Here is a 27,481-nt window from a genome sequence, read left to right as displayed (position 1 = left end):
CGCATGCGCACCTGCCTGCCCAAGGTGTCTCGTCCCTGTAGTCTCTCTCTCTCTGGGGGGGTAATTAGAAGTTTAAAGTCGGCCCTGCCGCTCTTTCTCCGACATCATTTCCCAGAGGTTGGTGTCGGTAACGGGCGCGGCGCCGGAGGGACCGGGAACCGATAAAAACTACAGCCCCCAGCATTCCAAGCGCCTTGTCAACAGCCAACGTGTGGGACGTCCCACCTTAGCCTGAGGATGATTGGTTGTTCTATGTGACGTCATTCCTATTTCTTGGGTCCCATTGGTCGCCGACGCTGCCATTCACGCCTTTGCCCTTCTCCAGTCCCCGAGTGGCCTGGACCTTGGCGCACGCGGAGCTCTGGTTTAGTTGGTTAGGTTGATAGTTAGTCACTAGTTACCGGGTGAAGATGACGGAACCGGAGCCGGGTTCCCAAGTGGAGCTGCACGAGGGCGAGGAGATCGTGGAGGTGATCGAGCTGAACGAGGGTGAAGCGGCGGCAGGTGAGGCTGGGGCCCGGGGGGGTGGGTGGGTTGGTGTAGGGGGTGGGGTAGGGGGTAGGGGGTGGTGGGTGGTGTAGGGGGTGGGGGGGTGGGGTAGGGGGTAGGGGGTGGGTGGGGTGGGGTGGGGTAGGGGGTGGGTGGGTTGGGGTAGGGGTGGGGTAGGGGGTGGGTGGGTTGGGGTAGGGGGTGGGGTAGGGGGTGGGGGGTGGGGTGGGTTGGAGTAGGGGTGGGGTGGGGGTAGGGGGTGGGTGGGTTGGGGTAGGGGGTGGGGTAGGGGGTGGGGGGTGGTGTGGTTGGAGTAGGGGGTGGGGGGTGGGTGGGTTGGAGTAGGGGGTGGGGGGTGGGTGGGTTGGAGTAGGGGGTAGGGGGTGGGTGGGTTAGGGGTAGGGTGTAGGGGGTAGGGAGTGGGTGGGGTAGGCGGTGGGGGGTGGGTTGGGGTAGGGGGTAGGCGGTGGGTGGGTCGGGGTAGGGGGTGGGTTGGGGGTAGGGGTGGGTCAGGGTATTGGTGTTGGTTTATTATTGTCACTTGTACCGAGGTACAGTGAAAAACTTGTCTTACAAACCGATCGTACAGGTCAATTCATTACACAGTGCAGTTACATTGAGTTAGTACAGAGTGCATTGATGTAGTACAGGTAAAACAATAACAGTACAGAGTAAAGTGTCACAGCTACAGAGAAAGTGCAGGTGCAATAAGGTGCAAGGTCACAACAAGATAGATCGGGAGGTCATAGTCCATCTCACCGTATAAGGGAACTGTTTAATAGTCTTATCACAGTGGGGTAGAAGCTGTCCTTAACTCTGTTAAGGGTTAGGGGTGGGGGAGGTGTCAGGGTTAGGGTGTGGGGTGGGTTGAGGAGGAGGAGGAGGAAGAGGTGGTGGTTTGGGGGGTCAGGGTGGGGGGATTGAGAAGGAAAAAAGTGCTGGGAGGCTGGGAGTTGAGAAGTGAGGAGGAGGTGTGGGGGGTCTGTGGGGTGGTGGTGTTTAAGGTGGAGGAGGAGGTGCTGGGGCTCTGGGGGGAGTTTGAGGAGGAGATGCTGGGGGCATCTGTGCTGATGAGACAGCACTTGGAATATTGTGTCCATTTGTCTGCATATTTGAGGAAGAATATACTTGCACTGGAGGCAGAGCAGAAGATTCCTGGGATGAAGGAGCTGTTGTTTGAAGAGGCATTGAGCAGGTTGGGTCTGTAGTCATTGGAGTTTAACAGAATGTAAGGTGGTTTTGTTGAAAGACGCATGGTTTTGAGTGGACTGCACTTTCTCTGTAGCTGTGACGCTGTTATTGTTATTGTTTTACCCTGTACTACCTCAATGCACTGTGTAATGAATTGATCTGTATGAACGATATGCAAGACAAGTTTTTCACTGTACCTCGGATTTTGTCACAAACCAGCAACAAAAGAAACACACTGAGCATGATTCAGTGTTAAAAACTATTTTATTAATCACTACTTATGATAATACGTAAAATAAAAGTAAAAAAAATGTTAGTATGTTAGAATTCGAAAATGTTTAAACCTCGACGTTAACCCCAAAACTAAACTCTTGTGTGTGTGTGTGACAAAGTCCAAAACTCCCAGTTCCAGAATGGTTCTTAAAGTTCAGTTCCGCAAGCAGTAGGTGAAACATGAGCAAGGGCTTCTTCAACAACCACCGTTGTCTGAAGAGTAAGATGTATATGTAGAAAAACATAGAGAGAGTACATACGAAATCCAAATGTTCCACGATGGAACCCAAACGACACTTCAGTGTTTACTCGGTAGTGACTTTCCTCACCACCCGCAAGCAATCCGAACCGTGGTCGTCCACACACAAATACCTGTTTCCTTCTACAGGTCAGCAACAAAGTGAACTCCACCGGATTACTTCCACTTCCATACATGGATTTCAGTGGCAAACAGCAGTTATTGTTTCTCATCCATCGATTGGAAAAACAGCAGGGCTGGTGTCTCTCTCCCTTCTCTCTCTCGTCTTCTTCTTCTTCTTCTTCTTCTTCTTCTTCTTCTTCAACAACGTCATTACGTCCTTTATCTTCTATTGACGTAAGCACGCCCCACAACACACATACACAACACACTCTCTATCTTAAAGGGGACTTTCACTGAGTCCGTGAACACAATAATAAATCAATTCCGAATGAGAAGGTAGATGCTGAGAGGATGTTTTCCCTAGTGGGGTATCTGGACTAGGGAGGATAGTTTCACAATAAGGGGTCATTGATTTCAGATCAGGATGAGGGAGAATTTTTTTTCTCCCAGAAGGTTGTGGGTCTGTGTAATTATTGAGCCAGAGTCACTGAATATATTCAAGGTGAACTTTGGTAGACATTTGAACTTAAAGGTTACAAGGAAAATGGGGAGAGAGAATAGGAAAGTAGTGTTGAGGCCCAGAATGGCAGAGCAGGCTCGAGGTCTTGATTGGGCTATTTTGCTGCTGTTTCTTGTTTTCCATGCTGTTATGTGTACTGGGCCCTGGAGGTGTGGCTTCTGCAGAGGACAGATTCTACCAACTTACCTACACACTAGAGGCAATTTCCCAGCTGGGAATTAATCTCCAAACCCATACAGTCCACAGGGAGAACTCCACACAGAGGTTGGGATTGAACCTGGATCTCTGGTACCATGAGCCAGTGGCTCAAAGAACATAGAACAGTGCAGCACAATACAGGCCCTTAGGCCCACAATGTTGTGCCGACCTTTAAACCTCGCCTAAGACTATATAACCCCTTCCTCCCACATATCCCTTTATTTTAAATTTCCTCCATATGCTTATCTAGCAATCTCTTGAATTTGACCAACGTACCTGCCTCCACCACTGCCCCAGGCAGCGCATTCCATTCCCCAACGACTCTCCGGGTAAAAAAAAAACCTCCTCTGATATCTCCCCACCTATTACTTTAAAGCCATGCCCTCTTGTATTGTGCATTGGTGCCCTGGGAAAGAGGCGCTGGCTGTCTATCTATTCTCTTAATATTTTGTACACCTCTATCATGTCTCCCTCGTCCTCCTCCTCTCCAAAGAGTAAAGCCTTAGCTGCCTTCCTCTCCCCTCATAATGTGTCCTCTCTAAACCAGGCAGCATCCTGGTAAATCTCCTCTGCACCCTTTCCAATGCTCCCACATCCTTCCTATAATGAGGTGACCAGAACTGGACACAGTACTCGGTGTGGTCTGACCAGAGTTTTATAGAGTTGCATCATTACCTCGCTCTATTAGCTCTGCCACTGTACCACCTTAATGTGAAAGGTACGGCTGTGGGCTGTGCCCAGCAAATCAGGCTGTGCTACTGGAGAGAAGAAAAACTGAGCCAATATCACACATGAGGGTCTTTCAGCAGAAGTGGCCAGTTCTGATACAGATGGAGAAAGTGTGTTGTCTGAAGTTTTATTTTGAGTCTGGAAAGCTGCAACATGGCTAGACAGGTCCTTGTTCCTCAAGCTTGAGTCGGGCATTTTTGTAACTGTGTGAGAGGCCACGGGATTGGTGTGGGCTGATTTGACTGGGCGACGTGTAGGTTTGCATCTCTGGCTGTGGGGGCGTGAAGAACCAGCTTAACTTTTAAATACGTCCACTTCCACAGGTGATCTTGCCGATGAGGCAGAGGAAGCGGAAGATGATGCTGGATGGGAGACAGAGGACGAGGATGATGAGAGCATGGAGGTGGTCCAGGACGACAGCGATCTGACTTTCACCAGGCACACAGTAACTGAACAGTCTCCCAAGGTTTACTCCATCTGTCCCTTTACTGGGGAGGGTGGATAGCGGACCTTGAATAAAGTGTAGGCTGAGAATTGCTTCAAAGCAAGGTGGGGGTTGGTGCAGCCTAAGTGACCTCCATTTTGAATTGTAAGCCACACAGATAAGACACCAAATTTCATCTGCAGTTGAGCTGAGGGCTACTTGCCTCACCGCCCCTTGGTTAATAAAGTCATAGAATCATAAGCAAAGAAACGAGCCCTTTGGCCCACTGAGTCCATGACAACCATCAAGTACCAATCTATACTGATCCTGCTTTCTGGCACGTTTCCTGTTGCCTTTTGTATTGGCAATTCAGGTTAATCTTGATACTTGTTCGTTGTGGAGTCTCTGCCTCCACTACAACCTTCAGGCAATGTGTTCCAGATTCCAATCGCCCTCTGGGTGAAAAACAATTCTTCCTAAATCTCTTCCCCCTTCTCTTAAACGTACATCCTCTAGTTTTTGACACCCTTATTATGGGGGAAGTTTCCTACTTTCCACTCTGTCTGTGGCTTCCTAATTTTGCTTTCCTCTGTCAGGTCCCCTTCAGCCTCCTGCATGAGGAAACAGACTCAGCCTGGCAGTCCTGCTGCTCCTCAACATCTGCTGGCTACTGTCAGGACAGGATCCGGTTTAAGTGTGTTGCTCTAGATGCATTTTTAAATTGAGGACCATGCAGCAGTTTGGTGGGAAGAGAATGGTGACTGAAGCTGTATCTGTAGTTGTGATTCAGTGGAACCCTAATGTTGGCATTGTTCTTTTCAGAGGCTGTATTCTGCTTGGGTTTGGACCCCAAGACCAACACTCTGGCAGTGTCCTGGTGGTGAGGATGATATGGCCTACGTGTGGAGAGTGAGTGATGGTGAAGTGCTGCTGAGTGTACAGGTAACCGGGTCACTGAGCTTATAGTTACATTACAGTCAGATAGTTAGATCTTTTCCTGCGATGGAAATGTCAAATGTCAGAGGGCATAGGTTTAAGGTGAGAAGGGGAAAGTTTAAAGGAGATCTGTGAGGTAAGTTTTTTGAAGAGTGGTAGGTGCCTGGAATGCAGTGCTGGGAGGTGGTAGAAGCAGCGCAATAGCAATGTTTAAGAGGCACACGAACAGGCAGGGAATAGAAGGAAAGGGACCATGTGCAGGCAGAATGGGACTAGCTTTAGATCAGTATCATGGATGGTGCGGATATGATGAAGACTTCTTTCTGTGTGACGACTGGTGCCTGGTGTGATGTTTGTTGACCTGGAATTCATGGCAGGCACAGTAGTGTAGCTGTTAGCATAACGCTATTACAGCGCCAGCGACCCAGGTTCAATTCCGGCTGCTGTCTGTAAGGAGCTTGTACGTTCTCTCCCCGTGTCTGTGTGGGTTTCCTCCGGTGCTCCAGTTTCCTCCCACATTCCAAAGACCTACTGGTTAGGAAGTTGTGGGTATGCTATGTTGGCGCCGGAAGTGTGGCGACACTTCTGGGCTGCCCTCAGAACACATAGATGCATTTCACTGTGTTTCGATGTACATGTGACTAATAAAGATATCTTATCTCATCTAGGCCACACTGATTCTGTCACCTCGGCCTCCTTCAGTCATGATTCGGCTTTGGTTGTAACGGGAGACATGAGCGGCTTGATCAAAGTTTGGAAAGTTGAAACCAAGGAGGAAGTCTGGTCGTTCGAAGTAGGCGACCTGCAGGTACCAATGCACACTGTACCTGATCTGAAGCTGTCTGTAGAGCACTGAGGTGCAGCACTTGTGCATACAGCTTGTCACTGTATACTTTGTGTATAGTATTGGGCAGGTATGTTTATCACTGTATAGCACTGGGGGTACAGTACTGGGCACAGGTCTGACATGGATAACATGGGGTTACAGTACAAGTTTGGAATGGGGTCTCTCTGTATGATACTCAGGTACAGTACTGGTGGGGATGGATCTATAACTATAACTTTGGAGTACAGTACAAGTGGGGATAGGTCTATAACTGTATAAACTTGGGTACAGTACTGGTGGGGATGGGTCTTTCACTGTATAACACTGGGGTACAGTACCGGTGGGGACGGTCTGACACTGTATGACACAGCTACAGTACTGGGGGACAGGTCTGTCGCTGTATGACCCGGGGTAGCGGTACTGGTGGGGGTGGGTCTGTTGCTGTATAACACCAGGGTACGGTACCAGTGGGGATGGGTCTGTCGCTGTATGACACCGGGGTACAGTACTGGGTGGGGGTGGGTCTGTCACTGTATAACATCGGGGTACGGTACCGGCGGGGACGGTCTGTCGCTGTATAACACGGGGTAACGGTACTGGGGGGGACGGGTCTGTCGCTGTTTAAACACCGGGGTACGGTACTGGGGGGGGTGGGGACGGGTCTGTTGCTGTATAACACCGGGGGTACGGTACTGGCGGGGACAGGTCTGTCGCTGTGTAACACCGGGGTACGGCACCGGTGGGGACGGGTCTGTCGCTGTCTAACACTGGGGTACGGTACCCGGTGGGGACGGGTCTGTCGCTGTATAACACCGGGGTACTATTTTGCACGTTATGGTGAACAAAGGATCCTTTAGACTGATGACACTTGCTTTCCCTGTGCACAGTGGGTCGAGTGGCATCCCTGTGCCCACGTGCTGCTGGCCGGCACAGATGAGGGAAGCTGCTGGATGTGGAAAATCCCCAGTGGAGAATGCAAAACCTTCCCAAGCACTGGTTGCCAAGCGACGTGCGGCAAGATCCTTGCTGATGGTAAGAAATGGGGAAGGGAGGGGCTTTGTACTCCCTGTGATGGAGTCTCTGAACTCATGGTGAGGTGAGGTCAGCGTGGTTGCTGAGTCAGTATGAATGATTTCAACATAGAAGAGACCCTGTTGTGGATGAAATCCAAATAGAAAATATTGGAAATCCTCAGTAGGTCGGGCAAACCGTTGTGGAGATAGAGTTAACGTTTCAAGGCGATGACCTGTCATCAGCACTGAGACAGGTGAGAAATAAAATATTTCTGACAGTTCTAAGAAATATTATCGACTGAAGCCTTAACTCTGTTTCTGTCTCCACATTGGTTCTGGAACCTGCTTTTCCTGTTTTTATTTCAGATTTTCAGCATCTACATTTTTTTGTTTGCTTTTTGCTTACTGTTCTGAAGCGAGGCACCCCACTTTTTTTATATTAAAAGAATTATTGCTTTCTGGATGCTGTCATCGTTACCCATTCCTACTTGCCTGAGAAGGTAATGGTGAGTCCCCATCATTAACTACTGCAGTCCTTCAGTTGAAGGTATTCGCACAATGCTGTGGGGATGGAGTTCTTTGGAAGGTGTTGACAATAGTAGAAGCAGTGTCACAACCTCCCATGCTACACACCTGCCCCACCAAGCACATCCTGCCCACCTGCAGCAGTGTCCTGTTGGTCCCTCACTGGTCTCTTCATCCACCTCAGAACCAGGAGTGGAAGCAAGTCATCTTCATCCCAAAGGAGCTATTTCAGAAGGAGAGAGGATTCATTCAGGCTAGTGAGGGTCATTTCATCGTGCCCTTGTAGTTAGTGGAAAGGCTTTGGGGTGTTTGGAGGCGAGTCTCTCACTTCCTACCAAAACAAAGGTGTAGCCATGGGCCTCAGCTATGCCTGTCTTTTTGTTGGCTACATGGAACAGTCCCTGTTCCAAACCTTCTCCAGTGCAACTTCCCCAACTTTCTCCGTTACATTAGATGACTGCATTTGGCTTGTTACCGAACACTTTAACAACTTCTACAGGTGCTGTTGACTGATTGCGTCATGGTCTGGTAGGGCAATTCAAATGTGCAAGAATGTAAGAAGCTGCAGAGAGTAGTGGACTCTGCCCAATACATCACTGGCACATCCCTCGGCTCTCTCAGGGAGAGAGTTAGCATTTCAGATCAGTCACATGAAGAATGTACCTGCATCAAGTCAATGGAGATAGTGAAATCCATAAGTGGCAGGTGATCTGATTATCATTAGGCAGTTGAAGAGTTCATACTGGACCCTTCCTCTGTGTGAGAAGTCATCAATGTACTATCAGTGCATGCTTCAGTTAAGGAAGGATTGTTGAATCCTGACTAGAACTCTAGCAGATTCACACACAGAGTATAATTGCATACTAACTTTCTAAATATTTTCTCTCCTATCTTTTGTGTAAGCTTCTTGTTCTGTGTCTCCAGGTAAGCAGCAGTTGTTGGCTACGAAGATGGAACAGTGAGGGTTTGGGATTTGAAGCAGGGACACCACTTCCATAGTCAAAGGTAATGCAGTAAGAGAGAGCTGGTCAGTACTGAGTATAATAGTCTCCTTCCCTCCTGGACTGGGATTGAACAGGAACAGGTATCACTGAAAACGAGACATGGAAGCAACAACTCACCCTGTGTTCTCTGAACCTTGAAGACAATAGTGTCTCAATTGGATGTGATACTATCTTCAGCATCATTGGCGAAGAGCCTAGAGTTTGAGAGGTTAGAGTGGGAGGTAGAAGGAGCAGATCCCATTGCTTAAGATAGGGATTGAAGGAGTCCAACTACTTGGGGGGTGGTGGGGTTGGGGGTGGTGTGGTTCCCGCAATTTGTGGCCTGGGAAACTGAGCTAAGAGAGATACTTGTTTTTGTTTTGGGCAGAGGGTGGATAATAGTGGGACAGGAATTTGGAACCTGACTAAATGTGCACCTATTTGGAAACCCACTGTGCAGTACTACATCAAAAGTCTCAGCATTCCTGCTCAAAGCAGTATATTCCTGTTAAAGCCTTTTTACTTCAAGCAGATCTAATTAATTCTAATAAAGGACTCAAACCAAAATGGGTGCTTTAGTTTACAGTTTGGGCCCAGTGAGAAAGTAGTGACAGAGAGGAGGCCGTGTGTTGGACAGGAGACATTATAGTTTGAGAAGCAGGTTCAGGAATGCTGATCACTGTACTGTTAACCAACTCGAGAATTTGCTGGCTGGAGATCTCCGTAGAACCATAGAACATACAGCACAATACAGGCCCTAACCACCCACCATGTTGTGCTGGACCTTTAAACCATGCCTAAGACTATCTGAACCCCTTCCTCCACAAAATCCCCTATTTTAAATTTCTCCATATGCTTATCTAACAGTCTCTTGAACTCGACCGGTGTACTGCCTCCACCACCACCCCAGGCAAGCACATTCCATGCCCCAACCACTCTCTGGGTTAAAAAAACCTCCCTCTGATATCTCCCTTGACTTCCACCCCATTACTTTAAAGCCATGCCCTCATTGTATTGAGCATTGGTGCCCTGGGAAGAGGCGCTGGCTGTCCACTCTATCTATTCCTCTTAATATTTTATATACCTCTATCATGTGTCCCCTCATTCTTATATCTCTCAAAGTGTAAAGCTCCCTGAGTCTCTCTTTATAATCCATACTCTCCAAACCAGGCAGCATCCTGGTAAATCCTCCTCTGCACCCTTTCTAAAGCTTCCACATCCTTCCTATAATAAGGTGACCAGAAACTGGACACAGTACTCCAAGTGTGTCTAACCAGAGTTTTGTAGGAGCTGCATCATTACCTACTCGCGGCTCTTAAACTTGATCCCATGACTTATGAAAGCTAACATCCATAAGCTTTCTTAACTACACCTATCCACCTGTGAGGCAGGTATTCTGATATTTTGCATTTCTTCACTTCCCTCCTGTCCTTGTGCTTCACTCTTTAGGAGATGTGCCAGTCAGTTGTCCATGTGAAGCTTGGCCCTCATGCTCTTCCTCTGTCTCTAGTCAGGACAGTCACCAGGGGCCTCTGACCTGCATCGCCGCCAATGACAGTGGAGCCTGGTGTTGACTGGCTCTGTCGACTGCACAGCCAAACTCCTCAACCCACTCACATGCAAAGGTAATCCCGCTAATCTTAAATCTTTCCAGAGACTAAATTGGACAGGTTTTTTTCAGAGGCTAGGGATCCCTGAGGGCAGAATGTTCTTCTTCAAATGGTTCCACGATTTTAGTAATCAGAGGTTTTACTTGGGTGGAGTGAAGACTGATGGATGTCCTTAAAATTTATGATGCTTTTGGTAGGATAATTGAACTGAAGATGTTTCATCTTGTTGGGAAATCCATTTTTGGGGATCTTAACTACAAAGTTGAAACGAAATGGGTGAAACTTCTTTATCAGAGAGTGGTATGCATCGAGGTAGTACAGGTAAAACAATAACAGAATGCAGAGTAAGTGTTACAGTTACAGAGAAAGTGCAATGCAAGGCAGACATAAGGTGCAAGTCATAACAGGTAGATTGTGAGGTCAATAGTCCATCTTATCCTATAAGAGGTCTGTTCAAGAGTCTTATAGCAGCAGGTCAAAAGCCGTCCTTGAGCCTGGTGTACGTGCTTTTCAGTCTTTGTATCTTCTGCCTGATGGGAGGGGGGAGAAAGAGAGAATGTCCGGGTGGGTGGGGTCTTTGATTGTTGGCTGCTTTCCCGAGGCAGTGAGAAGTGTAGACAGAGTCCGGGGAGGGGAGGCTGGTTTTCATGATGTGCTGAGCTGTGTCCACAACTACAGGTACAGTAACTCCCACAGAGGAGTTATTGAGGTGATCAGCAAAGTTGGATTTGAGGGGAAGTTGAATGAATATGAAAGAACTGAAATAGAAGAATATAGATCATAAGTTTGTGATGAGGAGATGTTGCAAGAAGTATCTGGACTCAAACACAGGCACACACCAGCTGAACCCAGTCAGAGTTGCTCTTGTGTTGTACTTCAGTTGAATTCACTGGCTTCCTGGAAGTACAACAGGTATGAAACCAGCAGGATGGTGCTGCCTGCTAATTAATGCATTGGATGTGACAAATTCTGCAATAGAATCCTACTTGTTATCTGAAGATGATCCAAGTTAGTGAGATAATAAAAAGCTGTGTTACGCAGGAAAGTAGATACCATCAGAGCACTGGAGAGTGACTCATGTAATCCTTGCATTTAGAAATGGAGATGAGTTATATCTACAAACTCCAAGTATGATAGCCATGTGGATTCCTGAAGGGAAGTTGTGCTTGACCAGAATTCTTGCGTTCTTGGAAGAAAGTGGGCCATTTGCCTACGCTAACTTGAAATCCATGATTTCCTTAATAGCTGAAACTTCGATCTCTGTCCGGGAGGTAGTACATTGATGCGGATTGAGGATTGGTTAACAGACAAAGAGTGTGGGAATCAAGGATCATTTCTGGGTTCAGAGGGGTAGCTGCAGGCCAGCTGTCAACTCCCTAAATCAATGATTTGGATGAGGAAATCAAGTAGAATATATCCCAGTTTGTTGAAAAATATTTTCAAAGTTTTCTGTGACTTCTGTGAAGACAGGCACATGTTAACTTGTCTGCCATTTCCTTATTCCCCAAATTAACCATCTCTGTCCTTGGTCTGTGGGAGACCCACATTAACTTGAGCTAATTTTTTACTTTTTTTACATTTCTGTTGAAGCTCTTTTTGCTTCCAGCTGTTTCTTGCACTGTTTATTTATTTTTGTAATCTGTAAATTTTTATGTCTTGCACTGTGCTGCTGCAAACAGCAAATTTCACGTCATATGTTGGTGGTGATGATTCTGATTATTCTTGCTCACTACCTTCCCTTCCTGATCAATGCTTGTTCTTCCTTTGCTGAATTCTGAAATCCTCAAGTTATTGCTTTTGTGGCAATACGATAATCCCTTTCGTTGATCTAATATTATCTGTAGCTCTTGTTAGCCACAACTAGATTACGTTTCTATTTAGGTTTTTGCGTGTTAAAGGGATGTACATCTGTTGTAAATTTTGTCTCGATTCTCTAAGTGCTAGCCAAAGTCAACTCGTGTCTGATACCTGTGTAGGTTTGCTTTGTTTACATTAAAGACAACTTTAAATATTTATATAACAATCTACCATGGTCACTTCTCTAAAGGCCCCTTAACTTCTAAATTATTAGTTAACGCTTTCTCATTGCACTCTATCCTGTTGTCTCATTGTTCTTCACATATTCATCTGGAGAGCTGTCTCTCACTTGCATGAATTCGTCCTCCACATTATAACTATTTGCTTAACCAGTCTGTATGTAGATTAAGGATCTCTTGATTATCGTATTATGCTCATTATGTGTACCTCTCATTTCTGATTTACACCATGCCCTATATCATCACCACTGTTTAGGGGGACTTGTATACAATCGTGATTGTTTTTCACTGTCGAAGAAAGAAGAAGGAGAGAAATTAAGGAACATTAAACAAATTTAGCCTGACATCAGTAGCAGGGAAAATCCTGGCCTCTATTTTTAAGGAAGTGCTTTCAGGGCACTTGGAAAATAATAAAAAAAAATTGGACAGAGTCACCAAGGATTTATGGAGAGGAAATCTTGTTTGACAAATCTGTTAGCACTTTCTGAGTAGCAGAATAGATAAGGGAAGAACCAGCTGCATTTGGACTGTCTACTGCTTCTCCTTCAACAGGTCCACCTCCTTTGTCCTAATCATATCATTGCTTTCCACGTGGGGCACGATAACCGGATTTTTCTCTTTCCTCTCCAGCCCGAGGGTTTGTCATTGACCCTAGTGTCAGGCAGGCAACACAGCACAGAACCTAGGGGAGCGGTGGGGGGTGGGGGTGACTCCCTTGTGGACAAGTAACCTTCTCCCTCCCTAATGCATCGTGTTTAAGGTCCAACAATTTGCTGGATGAGTTCTATAAACATTGTTAGTTGCACTGTCCTCCCCATCTCAGAAGGCTGTGCATTCGAGTCACGCTCTAGAGATATGCGTGCCAAAAATCTTGGCTCTCAGTCCTGGTGTAACACTAAGGAAAGGTCATCTTATGAATAAGACATTAAACCAAAGTTTCGGGTGGATGCAAGATACTGTGTTGCCCTTTCAAAAAAGAGCCGGGTGCTAATTCTTGTACACAGATTGATCACATTTCTTAATAATAAAAAAAATAAATTATCTGATTATTTTCACATTGTTCTTTGAGGAACTTGCTGTCCACAAATTTTCTGTTGCACTTCCTACATTACTGTAGTAGTGACTACACTTCAGTGAGATTTCATTGGCTGTAATTGGATTTCATTGGACTCTGTCTTTACCTCTTGCTGCCAGCATAATCAAATACCCCACCCCACCTGGGACGTTCTCTCTTCTCTCCTCTTCCATCAGGTAGAAAGATACAGGAGTCTGAGGGCAACGTACCACCAGACTTAAGGACAGCTTCTACCCCACTGTGATAAGACTATTGAACGGTTCCCTTATGCGATGAGATGGACTCTTGACCTCACGATCTACCTTGTTGTGATCTTTCACCTTATTGCACTGCACTTTCTCTATAGCTGTGACACTTTACTCTGTACTGTTATTGTTTTACCTGTACTACATCAATGCACTCTGTACTGACTCAATGTAACTGCACTGTGTATGAATTGATCTGTACAATCGGTATGCAAGACAAGTTTTTACACTGCATCTCAGTACAAGTGACAGTAATAGACCAATACACCAATAAAGTGCTTTGGAATACTCCAAGACATGGAAAAACTGCTGGAGAAAGCAGGTAAAGATAAGTTTGTGGTGACTTGCTCAGCTCTCTCGCTTCTCTTGCTGCAGTTACAATACCTTAAGTCCCTTAGGTGGTCACTAACTCATTATGTCTTCCACAGGTGGTTGGTGTCTTTCAGTTCCAAGCAGCATAAATGATCATGTAGAAAAAGAACAAATGGATGAAGCAGAATCTAACTCCAATTCTGTGGGAGTCCGTGGGGTTCTGTAATGTGTAAGTTACATATTCTTCTGTATTTGCTATTGTTCCCATATTTTATCAGGGCATTCCTGCTGTTGATTAGAGTCCGAGAGCCATACAGCATAGACGAAGGGGCCTTTGGCCTAACCCATCCATGCTGACCAAGCCCACAACTGAGCTAGCTTCCGAACCTCTGATCCTTGCTAAGTTATTGGATCATGCATTGGATAGTCTGAGTATGGATGGTTTATTCCCCTCCCTACTGGACCATTGGATTTCTGCACGTTCTGATGAAAGGTCATTGACTTGAATCATTAATTGTCTCCAGCATTTTCTGCTTTCGTTTGGGATTTCTGTAATCGCCTGGTAGATTCCATAGTGATCTTTCCTATTACTGGTCCATCAAGTTATACAATTTATAGAATTCACCTTCACAGCTTTCCACAATGGGATTCCATCTCTCAACCTTTGCGTTTCTAGCTTGGCACCATAGATAGAGGATGATGGGACCCCTAGAACAAGTGTGAAAAGTTTGGGAAAATCAGTCACTTTCCTGCCTTACCCAACTGTCTCCCAGCTGAGCCTCCACTTCCCACACTTGTTTTACAATAGACAGAACAGCCTTCCTCAACGGAGATAAGCCAACCGCTGTATATACAATAGTTCATTACTCAGCCTGTTGTTTACTAGGGAACATTTAAAAGACCAGGGAATTCAATTAACCCTTTCACTGACAAATCAACACTCGATATTTGGAAAATTCTTGTTAACAGAAGGAGCAAAGTCAGCTTTCCCTTGCAGTTCAGACCAGCACACACCCTCCATGTTGCCAAACCTGCTGGAGATCCAGTGAAACATCATCCCAAGCCATGCAGTTCCTGCTCCTGGGGCTCTCAAAGCGCAATACTATAACTGCTGGAGGAACTCCGTGGGTCGAGCAGCATCTGCGAAAGCAATGGGATGGTTGATATTTCGCCTCAAGACTCTGAATACTGTATTTATGACCATTCACGGAAACCAGCCTCCCTCCACGGACTCTGTCTACAGTTCTCAACCGCCTCAGGAAAGCAGCCAACGTAATCAAAGAACCCACCCACTCCGGACATTCTCTCTTCTCCCCCCTCCCATCAGGCAGAAGATACAAAAGCCTGAAAGCACGTACCACCAGGCTCAAGGACAGCTTCTGACCCACTGTTATAAGACTAACTGAACGGTCCCCTAGTACGATAAGATGGACTCTTGACCTCACAATCTACCTCATTATGGCCCTTGCACCTTATTGTCTGCCTGCACTGCACTTTCTCTGTAACTGTAACACTTTATTCTGCATTCTGTTATTGTTTTCCCGTGTACTACCTCAACGCACTGTTGTAGTGAAATAATCTGTATGGATAGATGTAAAACAAAGTTTTTCACTGTACCTCGGTACATGTGACAATAATAAACCAATTTATCATTCTCTATCAACAATGAATTGCAGAAATATTTACCTTAAATAACTAGAAATCACATAAATAAGATTTTAACATAAAACTAAATTTATAGAAATCCAATTGGTTCCCTAATCCAGTAGGAAAGGGAATAACATGTAGTGATGTGTTCACATCACCATATCAGTGCTGATCCTGCATTAGGTTTAACACCCACTAGCATGGAGACAGATACAGTACAGAAACCGACCCATTGGTACACTGGGTCCAACTGATCATCAACCACCCATTTACATTGATCCTACGTTAATCCCATTTTTAATTCTCCTGCCATCCTCTTTATTCCCCCCCCCCCCCCCCCCCCCCCAACAGATTCTACCACTCACCGACACACTTGGGGCAATTTATAGCGGCCAATTAACCTTTCAATCAGCACGCCTTTGGGAAGTGGGAGTCTTATGTAAGACATTAGTGAGGCCGCACTTGGAGCACTGTGTACGGTTTTGGTCGCCCTGTTATAGGAAAGATGTTATTAAACTAGAAAGAGTGCAGAAAAGATTTACCAGGATGTTGCCTGGACTTAGGGGCCTGAGTTACAAGGAGAGGTTGTGTAGACCAGGACTTTATTCCCTGGAGCATAGGAGATTGAGGGGTGACCTGATAGAGGTGTATAAGATCATGAGGGGCATAGACAGGGTGAAAATACAGTCTTTTTCCCAGGGAGGGGGTGCTAAAAACAAGAGGGCATAGGTTTAAGATCAGAGGCGAGAGATTTAAAAGGGACATCAGGGGCAGCTTCTTCACACAAAGGGTGGTGCGTATTTGGAATGAGCTGCCAGAAATAGTGGTTGGGGTGGGCACATCAGCAGCATTTAAAAACCATCTAGATAAGTCCATGGATAAGAGAGGTTAGAGGGTTAAGGGCCAAATGCGGGCAGATGGGACGAGCTCGCTGGCAACACAGTCGGCATGGACGAGTTGGACCAAAGGGCCTGTTTCCATGACTCTTAACTGAAGCACCCGGAGGAAACCCACATGGTCACAGGGAGAACGTGCAAGCTCCACACAGACAGTACCGGAGGTCAGGATTGAACCTGAATCTCCGGAGCTGTGAGACAGCGGCTCTAACTGTGCTACTGTGCTGCTGTGCTGCCTTTAGCAGTCCTCGGGTAACTGGTCACCTGCTAGTCTGGTAATGATTATCCAGAGGTTATTGTGCCACAGGAGCCAAAATGGTGCAAATCAAACCTTCAGTTCCGGTCTGGCGCATGCATCCACTTAGCAGGTGTCGTTGGCTGGCACTGAGAGACTGACAATCTTCTGGTTTGTTATCCCTCACTCACCCAGAATGTTGCAGTGACAGAACCCAGAACATACTCCCCAACAGCACTGTGGGAGCACCTTCACTCAGGGTGCACGGATTCAAGAGGCAGATCACCATCACCTTCTCCAGGGCAGTTAGGGATGGGTGCAGCATGCTGGTCTTGCCAAGGATGTTCGCACCCAGATTATATTTTAGTCAACACTAGAATCTTTCTTGAACTTTAAGTTGCTTTGTTTGGCTCCCACAGGCTTCCATTAGTTGCTGTTGGCTATTTGGACGGTACCATAGGGATCTGGGATGTTCCATCGCAGACACTTCGACACAAATGGCAGCTTCAGGTAAACAAGTCCTATAGACGCTGTGTCTCCATTTCCCTTCCTGTGCTGGGTGAGCCTGTCATCTGTGTGAGTGGGGACTCTTCTGCTCTGGGGCCTGGTCGGGGCCTCAGTAGCCAGTGGGAGGCAGGAGAGACTATCTTAATACTACTAGAGGAAGTATTTCTCTGGAGCATCGGAAGCTGAGGGGAGACCTGTAAAGTTATGAGAGGCATAGACAGAGTAGACAGTCAGAATCATTCCCAGTGTAGAAATGTCTAATACTGGAGGACATGCATTTAAGGTAAGAGGGGGAAAGTTGACGGGAGGTATGCAGGGCAAGTTTTTTTAAACAGAGAATGGTCGGTGCCTGGAACGTGCTGCCGCGGGGAGTGGAGAAACAGATATAATAGTGGCGTTTAAGGAGCTGTTAGACACGTGAATGTGCAGGGAATGGAGGGACCATGTGCAGGCAGAAGGGATTTAGTTTAATTTGGCATCGTGTTCGGCACAGACATGGTGGGCTGAAGGGCCTGTTCCTGTGCTGTACTGTTCTATAAACTTGGTGAGTTGCTGCAGTGTATCCGGGTATTTTGGCTTCTCTGACTTCTACAACTTGAAGTCCACAATATCTAGAAAGCAGCTTGGGAGGATTTATTATCTGGAGGATGCTTTGCAAAAGTTTGTTATTCAAAGAATCTGGAGGATACCATTCTGCACCTTGATCCTGCCCCAATATTCAGTCAGATCCAAGCTGACGTGTACACACTTCATTGCCAGCCTTGGTTCTGTAACTGTTGACACTCTGTACAATAACATCCATCAATGTTTGAAAAGTTTGATCTGACCCAGGATTTGAGGGCCAGGGTCACTGACCAGTTCTCACATCTTCTAGGCCGGCATTGTACAGTTGCTGTGGGAGGAGCACTCGCCAATTATATACACAGGAAGCCTCGATGGAGCTGTGCGCATCTGGGATGCCCGGTCGGGAAGGATGGAAAGCGAATGCTGTGGGCACGCAGCGGAAATCCTGGACTTTGTGGTGAACAAGTGAGTGCCTCTTGTCTCTGCTTCACCCTTCCATCACCAAACCTGGCAGCGATCCAGTCCGAAGGTCACAGCATTCACACTAACCCATCACACACACTCACTGAAATGTGGTACTGGTTCCATTGCTGGACTACAGACTACAGTAGTTCAGTAGGACTAAGTGAGAATTTTGACTCGTTGAAGGCTAGGAGACCAAAGGGTGATGATATAGCGGTGTGCAGAATCATGAGGGGCATAGATAGGGTGAATGGTCACAGTCTTTCCCCTAGGGTTGGGAATCAAGAACTAGAGGGCATAGGTTTTGAAGTGAGAGGGGAAAATTTTAATAGGAACCTGGGGGCAACTTTTTCACTCAGAGAGTGGTCAGTACATGGAACAAGCTGCCATAGGAAGTGGTTGAGGCAGGTACGTTAACAACATTTAAGACACTTGGAGAGGAAAGGTTTAGAGAATATGGGGTGAATATCAAAGTTGAGTTTATTGTCATCTGCACAAGTACATGTACAGTATACACAGGTGCAATGAAAAACTTGCAGCAGCATCACAGGCTCATAGCTTCAGGTACACAACATTCACAAGAAAAACATGAATTAAACATTATACACAATTTTTACAAGAAAGCACAATTTGAACAAAAGAACAAAGTCCATTGTAGTGCAAAGTGGTCATACTGTTGCTATACTGTGGTAGCAAATGGGACTAGCTGGAATGGGCATCTTGGTCAGGATGGACGAGATGGGCTGAAGGACTGGTTCCGTGCTGTATTACCTGTGACTGTGAAACAACCCGACTGAAATACAAGTCCTGTTTGGTTCACTTTCCTATTGAGAAGGAATCCTGCCATCTGGGAGCTGAGTGCCTGTGTGACTCCAGTCCACTTGAAGCTACTCACTAGGTCAGCCTAGCAAGTTACTCGGGATATCAAACCCAACAGTGGTTTGAAACACAGGCATCTGACACAATAACCGGGGCTAAACTTCTCAGCCTTGCGGGTAATGCGTGCGTCTGAGCTTGTGTTGGGAAAATAAAAACTTTCATCTGGGAATGTATGTGCATTAGTGGTAACAGGAGGAGGACATTCAGCCTCCTGAGTCTACTCCAACATTGGGTTAGAGTATGGAGCCTTTGGCAGAATTTACAATTTCAAATTCACTCAAACTAGAGCTCACAATCCAGACCAACTCCCCATGGTTTTTACTGAGGGTGGTAGAAACTGAATCAGTGGTAAATTTCAAGAAGGAATCATGTAAATGAAAAGGAGAAACTTGCAGGGTTGTGTGGAAAGACCATGGGAGTGGATCTGACTGGAAAATCCGTTCAAAGGACTGACAAAGCCACAATGGGCTAAATGGCCGCCTTTGTGCTGTGAGATTCTGTTCTTTCCTAGGCCGACATCACTTTCCAAAGCAATATGCATTTTGTGAGGGTTGTAACAGTCCCTGATTTTCAAATACCCATTCACTGTCTGGGAAGACTTTGTATTATCAAATCTATGAATCTTTCTCTGTAAGATCAGAAACACTCAGCAGGTCAGGCTGCATTCATGGAGAAATGTTTTATGTCAATCATGTCAATATTCTTTTGCTCTTCCTTCCCATGGCTTTTAATGAGCATGATTCATTGAAGTGCTGTATTGTTAGTAAGCATGTCTGCTTCATGGCTTTCACTGGGAAAAGTTGCGTACATTAGCTCTCACTGAGTGGTGTTGCCCAATATAATTCTCCAAGAATTTTGTGATGTCAGAGTTTATTTCCCCTCTACGAGTGATTGTGATACTGAAAGGAGATGATGACTTTGGAGCCTTCATTCACAAAACTCCACTGAGGGTTTGAAAATTAAAGACCGCAGATGCTGGAAATCTGAAATAGGAGCAGAAAATCCTGGAAGCACTCAGCAGGTCACGCTGCATCTGTGGGAAAAGGACCTTGCAAGTGAAACAGTAATTGTTTTAATTTGCACAGATGTTGCCTGACTTGCTTGGTGTTTCCAGTATTTTCTGTTTCTATTCCACTAAGGATTTACCTCATTAGTTGATAGAGATTGATTAGAGTCATAAAGCAATACAGCACGGATACAGGCCCTTCGGCCCAACTAGTCCATGCTGACCATGGTGCCCCCCCAGCTAGTCCCAATTTCCTGCGTCCGGCCCATATCCCTTCAGGCCCCGCCCCTCCAGGTATCCATCCAACTGCTTCTGAAACGATTCTATTGTACCTGCCCCTCGGGGGTCTTTTAAATCTTTCCCCTCTCACCCTAAACCTATGGTCTGTAGTTTTGGACTCCTCCATCTGGGAAAAAGACTGTTACCATTCACCTTGTGCATGCCTCCTAATTTTAAACACCTTCTATAAGGTCGACCCTCATTCTGCTACGCTCCTAGGAATAAAGACTTAGCCTGGCCAACCTTTCCCTATATTTCAGGCCCTCTAGTCCTGGCAACATCCTTTTAAATCTCTTCTGCACTCTTTTCAGTTTAACCACGTCTTTCCTATAACACGGTGACCAAAACTGTTCACAGTACTCCAAGTGCAGCCTCACCAACGACTTGTACAACTGCGACATAATGTCCCAGCTCCTATACTCAATGCACTGACTGATGAAGGCCAGTGTGCTAAATTCACCACCCCCTCTATTTGTGACGCCACTTTCAATGAACTATGCACTTGTACCCTTAGGTCCCTCTGTTCCATTGGGAATAGTCATTTGGTCCACTATTCCTTATCTTACACTGCTTAGGTGGCAGAGTAAGTTCTGTAGAGGGAGCAGAATGTTGCAAATGGACACTGGGGCAGGCACAGTAATGTAGCGGTTAGTGTAACACTATTACAGCGCCAGTGACCCGCGTTTAATTCTGGCCACTGTCTGTAAGGAGTTTGTATGTTCTCCCTGTGACTACGTGGGTTTCCTCCGGGTGCTCTGGTTTCCTCCCACATTCCAAAGATGTACGGGTTAGGAAGTTGTGGGCATGCTATGTTGGCGCCAGAAGCATGGTGACACTTGTGGGCTGCCCCCAGAACACTCTACGCAAAAGATGTATTTCACTGTGTGTTTTGATGTACATGTGACGAATAAAGATATCTAGTGGGTTGTAATTGAGCAGGTGGAATACAAGGCAGAGAAATGTGAAGCCAAGGTTATTTTCTAATTAGCAGGAACTTGTGTCTAGGGGGGAAATGGAGGGGTAAGTTTTTCACACAAGATGTTGAATATCTGGAACAAGCTGCCAGAGGAGGTGATAGAGGCAGTTACAATGCTTAAAAGGCATTTTGAACAGTTACTTGGATAGGAAAGGCATAGAGGGATACAGGTCTAATGCATCGAGGTAGGCCTAGTGTAGATATGGTCATCATGGTCAGCATGGACGAGCTGGGCTGAAAGGGCCCATTTCTGTGCTGTACATTTCTATGATTGGTATTGGTTTATTATTGTCACTTGTACCGAGGTATGGTGAAAAGCTTGTCTTACAAACCGATCGTACAGGTCAATTCATTACACAGTGCAGTTACATTGAGTTAGTACAGAGTGCATTGAAGTAGTACAGGTAAAAACAATAACAGTACAGAGGACAGTACAGATTTTAGAGGAGTTTAGGAGTCCCTATCCATTACTGGGTTAATTAAAAAGGCTGATGAAATATATGTCTGTCTTGTGGGTTGCAAGTTGATGCCAGTACTGAATAATGCTCTGGTCAGACTGCATTAGGAGGGAATGTGGAGACATACGAGAATGCAGATGCTGGAATCTGCCTTCAGGAATGCCTTCATTTCTGGTCATTGCACCTCGGGGACAAGAGGCTGACCTTTGAGGGGGTGCAGCAGATTCACTGGCATGCTACTGGCACTAAAAGAGTTAAACTTTGAGGTAGGGGCCCTTTACGTTGTATCGCCTTGAGTGCAGAAGATTAAGGTGTGGGTTAATTGAACTATTCAAGATGATTAAAGGTAGAAAGTGAGGGGGGGAGATCTTTCCTCTGGTGAAAAGAGATGGGTATAACCTTCCAATGACAGTCAAGTTGATCTGGGGTGCTGTCAGTAAAACATTTCTTCACGTTGGTAGTGTAGAGCAAGAGCATGATCCCTGGGGTGGATAGGGGGAGGGCGTCAAGTGGAAATCTCCAAGTGTCAGTGTCACACAACACAGAAACAGGCCCTTCAGCCCACTGTCCCTGCCAACCAGCAACCACCCAGTTACACCATCATTTTATTCTCCCCATGTTCCCCTTAACTCCACCCACATTCTACCTCTCACCTGCACATTAGGGCAATTTACAGCAGCCAATTAACTTACTGACCCAGATGTCTTTGGGGTGTGAGAAGAAATAGGAGATCCCAGGGGAAGCCTACAAAGTCACAGGAAGAACATGCAAAATCCATACAGAACACACCCGAGATCAGGATTGAATCCAGGTCACTGGAGCTGTGAGGTAGTGGTTTTACCAGCTGTGCCACCCAACTGAGACCACTGTGGGTTTTTGTTTGGTATGGGTATTAAGACGAGATATCTTTACTAGTCACATGTACACTGAAACACACAGTGAAATGTATCTTTTGCGTAGAGTGTTCTGGGGGCAGCCCACAAGTGTTGCCACACTTCTGGCGCCAACATAGCACGCCCACAACTTCCTAACCCGTACGTCTTTGGAATGTGGGAGGAAACTGGAGCACCCGGAGGAAACCCACACAGACACGGGGAGAACGTACAAACTTCTTACAGACAGCGGCAGGAATTGAACCCGGCTCGCTGGCGCTGTCAAAGTGTAATGCTAACCGCTACACTACCGTGCCTGCCCAACCCTAACCCTAGCGTTGTTAACCTTGGGGTTAGGGTTATTAAGGGGCACACGATCAAGGTTTAGTTTAGGTGTGCAGATGTTGTTGAGATGCAGATTATCCACAACGTAATTGAATGGTGGAAAAGGTTCAAGAGGCTGGCGGTTCCCATATTCCTACCAGGACAGTAGAAGACATTTTTTTCTCAGCCAGCAGGCTAAATGTCCCTTCATGATTTCCTCTGTTCTATTCTCCCAACCATGCCCTGCCCACCCAGTGATACTTATGGTAAATAACAATTCAGCCGCAGTTTAATTGAACATGCCCCTTCCAACAAGATATTCAGAGCTTCTTTTTGTAATGTTCCTCTAAGTCTCTGCTGGATAGCTGCTGACAGGAGAGGGAGATGCAGCCATACTAAGGACGTCACAGTGAAGCCCGTGCATTAGTGCGATAAGCTTCTGTACTTGCTCCAGTTGTTCAGGTTCACCCCCTACCTGTGGTTGATGAGCAAGTGTCAGATGAGGGGCATCCAGCTGAAATGTGAACAGGATGGGATTGAGCAGACCTCAAAGCTGTCCTGCTTGTCTGTTAGATCGAGACTGATGCGCAGCTCACTTGCTTTTGTTAGCCTCGCCTATCTCTTGATCTTCATCTTGGAGCCCACTTACCAATCTGGTGATTCTGTTCTACCCACCAACCCCCCCCCCCCCCAAACTCTCTAGTGGGTGCCCAGAACTGAAGGCAGTTACTTCACTGGGATCAATCTGGGGCTGTGTACAGCTGGTATTCTTTCCCAACTTTTCTATGCCAGATGAGCTGAAGGCCAACATTCCTTTAGCCTTCCTAATCCTTCCATATGTATCCGTTAGCTTTTAGTGGTTAGCTCGGTTACAACTCTTGGTCCTTCATTGTTTAGGAAACGTTCCAATCTGACTGTGATTCAGCGTGGGTGACCTTCTCCTTTTCCATGTTGTACTCTCACCCGTCACTTTGCTTCCTGTCAATCCCTTTCTGTTGGGACTTTGGGTTTCGGTTTATTTTCCCACTTCCCCAAATTTTCATAGAGCAATACAGCACGGATACAGGCCCTTCGGCCCAACCAGTCCATGCCGACCACGGTGCCCACCAGCTAGTCCCAATTTCCTGCGTTCAGCCCATATCCCTCCAAGCCCCACCCCTCCATGTACCTATCCAAGTGCTTCTTAAATGATCCTGTTGTACCTGCTTCACCCACTTCCTCTGGCAGCTCGTTCCATACACTCACCGCCCTCTGTGTGGAAACATTGCCCCTCAGGTCCCTTTTAAATCTTTACCTTAAACCTATGCCCCCTAGTTTTGGACTCCCCTACCCTGGGGAAAAGACTGTTACCATCCACCTTATCTATGCCTCTCATAATTTTAAACACTTCCACAAGGTCGCCCCTCATTCTCCTACGTTCCAAGGAATAAAGGCCCAGCCTGGCCAACCTCTCCCTATAACTCAGGCCCTCGAGTCCTGGCAACACCCTCGTAAATCTTTTCTGCACGTTTTCCAATGTAACCACGTCTTTCCTACAACAGGATGACCCAAAACTCTATTGCTGTAACTTTTTTTTTAAACTTCAATAGGGAGGCGTCAGTGATCGTCAGTGCTTCAGGAGACCGGACTGCGAAAGTCTTTTACCTCCAGCGGCCGGATCGGTAGGATGCTTCCTCACCACCTAACCCCATCTCACAGACTCTGCTGCTGCACACCTAACGGGACCTGGAGTGTGTAAAGGGCACGGTCCTTTCTGAATGACTTTTATAAAAAGGAAAAATAAAACTTTTATGCTTTTAATTTCAAAAAGGAAAGTGACGTGACAGAGGCCGGGTTTCCCGTAGCAGTTGATGAGTGCTGGTGTGGAAGTTCAGTTTGTACCGTTGGTGCTGGGGTTCCCAACACTGGTCCATGTAAATGAAAAAGTTTGAAGGGACAGTTACTGGAGCTTAACTCGTGCTGTAGCTGGACTGGGAGTGTTTGATGGGGCAGTGTACAGAGACCTGTTCTGTCTCTGCCCCAGGAATGTTTGATGGGACGATGTACACGGTGCCTTGCTGGGTGTTCAGCATGCGTTCCCAGGAGTGGGAGGAAGCAGCACTAACAGGTGTCAGTAGAGCATTATCTATATAGAGAGATGTTACATACAGGGCTGTGGTCCTGGGAACTTGGTGTGAAGCTCTTCCCTCCCTGCTGCTGTGCATTGCTGTGCTGGGAACTAACTCCCTCACATCCCACCCCCCCCGACAGGTCACTCCCCTCCTTGCCAGCCTCCTTGTGTTTCCTATTCACTGATTTATAGAATATCAATATTTTATAAGTGGTTTCACCAAATACTCAATTAAGACTCGATGTAGTTACATGGAACGCTACCAAGAAGATTCTATGTTTAGTGCAGTGAAGCTCCGATGATCTGCAGTTAGACCATGTGGAAATCCCGATGGCTCAGAGTCTGGCTCACCAGGTGATGGTTGCTGAATCCCCATCCACCCATCGGACCCTTCCTGTGCTTCCTTCAAACTGGCATGGTTCTGTTGGCTGTGTTCCTTTGAAATGTACTGTGTTCACTGGAAAATTTATTATTCTGTGATGTAACATACTTTCTTTTTAAAAAAAAGTGAATTAAAAGTGTATTGGAGTACTATTGAGAATAACATCCAATGCTCTGGAAAATCTGCTAGCAAGTCCCAATTGTGCCGGATTAATGGAGTTCTACTGTATTGCTAACAACTTGGGGCCAGCGCTGAGGGACACAGCCTGGGTAAACTGGAGGTACAGATTCCTCTCCCGGTCGTTCAGAAGTTCAAGGGCTTTCTTCAGGTTGGAAATGTTTTAGTCCCCTGCTCTCTTTGAGTTTGTGGGTATTAATTTTGTTGAAATCATTGCAAGATTTGAAGGATTGAAATGTTTTAAAACAGTTGAAGTAAATGTGGACAACTCGGATGATGCTGATTTTGATGGAGGTTCTTATAATCGGTTTAAGCATGGTCGAGAGTACCCTAGCAGGGTGTGGGAACGCTGTATTTTGAGAATGATAGTAATTCGGGTGATTGGTTTGGGGATATATTCCCCTTCAAGCAATTGAATGTTACTAATGTACTGTTGCTGAGGTCAAACACATACCCTGGTGTTGGGTAGGCCTGGGATAGGCAAGACCAGCTGATGAGGTAGAGTGGCCAGTGAGATTGGGGACCACATGTCTTGGGGCTGGGCAGAAAGGAGGGCAGCAGAACCCTTCTGGGCCACCAAATTTGAATCAGTGGTCTGGAGGTTGGGTTAATATTTCAGATCAGGGTCCCTTCATCTGAACAGAGAAGGAGATAAATAAATTGGTCTGGGGGCTAGATTAGGAGAGATAAGTACGAGAGGACAAGGCTTTAGGGTGAAAGGGGAAAGGTTTAGGGGGAACATTAGGGGGAACTTCTTCACTCAGTGGTGGGAGTGTGGAACGAGCTGCCATCTGACGTGGTAAATGTGGGCTCACTCTTAAGTTTTAAGAATAAATTGGATAGATACATGGATGGGAGAGGTCTGGAGGGTTATGGACAGGGTGCAGGTCAATGGGACTAGTGGAATAAAATTTTGGCACAGACTAGAAGGGCCGAATGACCTGTTTTCTGTGCTGTAGTGTTTTATGGCTCTCAAGTCTGATGAGGAGCCTCCCACCTGAACTCTCTTTCCACATGTGCTACCTGACCTGCTGAGTTTTTCCAGCATTTTCTGTTTTTGTTACACATTTCTAGTATCTTCAGGTTTTAATATTGTCAAGTGAACCAGCTGATCGATTGAAAGACTGGTTGAAGAGAAAGGCTTGAATAAGTGCCTTAAAGTCAAAGAAAGAATTTGGCTGAGAGAGTCCAGAGCTCAGAACCTGAACACGTGTCCCACCAACTGTGCAAGGATTTTTAACATTGTACCCTTAACATTTAAATTTGAATTAGGTGTGCAGTAATTTCGTCTCACTGAAGGTGGTGAATCTTTGGAATTGTCCACCCTAGAGGGTTGTAGGGGTTGGATCAATGGTATTTAGAGATAAAATATATAAATCTCTGAAAGATCAGGGCATTGATGGCTGTGGGGAACGCCACAGGAGATCAGCCACGGGGGACAGGCTCGAGGGACTGGGTTGTCGGCTCCTGCCCCTGCTTTCCTGTGTTCTAGTGTTAGCGGCTGCTGAAATGGCTCCCTGACCTTCCACACTGAAGTTTGCTCCCAGTCTCCAGTGGGAGGTGAAGTCACCCTTGCAACTGTCACAAAGGTTGACAAGTGAAAAAGCAACTCGGTGAACTTTCTGAGCCTTCGGGGAGTTGGCCGTTTAAAATATTCTGAACCTGCTGATAAATTGCATATTATATATATTTACAAATTCATGTAACAAGAGCAAGTCAAAATATTCTAAGTATCTTCGAGATAACACACAAACTTTAGCCAAGAACCTGTCTGATGGTGTCTATTTATGGTGAAGTATCCCTGGGACTGGTTGAACAAGTTGTCTTGGTGTCCTGGTTGTTTGACCTTCAGGGATCATCGAGTGTGCTGTGCTGTCGTGGTTGTGTTTCAGAAGGGTATGGGACCACCTCAGAGTATCATTGGAGGAAGAAGCCCTCGCTCTGGCAGACTGGCTTGGGAT

At 46.3% G+C, this 27,481-nt stretch overlaps 1 protein-coding gene across 1 annotated transcript; it reads left to right on the top strand.

Annotated features, from left to right (window-relative positions):
- Positions 1–30: 30 nt before the first annotated feature.
- LOC127574755 (angio-associated migratory cell protein-like) lies at positions 31–25,760 on the top strand. Its single transcript, XM_052024044.1, is given in 17 exon segments — positions 31–504; positions 4,085–4,206; positions 5,010–5,060; positions 5,062–5,113; positions 5,116–5,127; positions 5,790–5,929; positions 6,835–6,979; positions 7,049–7,057; positions 8,418–8,490; positions 8,857–8,859; positions 9,979–10,028; positions 10,031–10,093; positions 13,863–13,951; positions 13,953–13,975; positions 16,944–17,034; positions 17,906–18,060; positions 24,441–25,760. Coding segments are annotated over 17 exon segments (1,248 nt in total). The 5' UTR covers positions 31–410; the 3' UTR covers positions 24,517–25,760.
- Positions 25,761–27,481: the final 1,721 nt, after the last annotated feature.

Source organism: Pristis pectinata, chromosome 1 (assembly GCF_009764475.1).
Source record: "Pristis pectinata isolate sPriPec2 chromosome 1, sPriPec2.1.pri, whole genome shotgun sequence".
In the NCBI taxonomy this organism is placed as follows: Eukaryota; Metazoa; Chordata; class Chondrichthyes; order Rhinopristiformes; family Pristidae; genus Pristis; species Pristis pectinata.
Note: the sequence above shows the minus strand (reverse complement) of the source record. Positions and strands in the feature narration are given on the sequence as shown.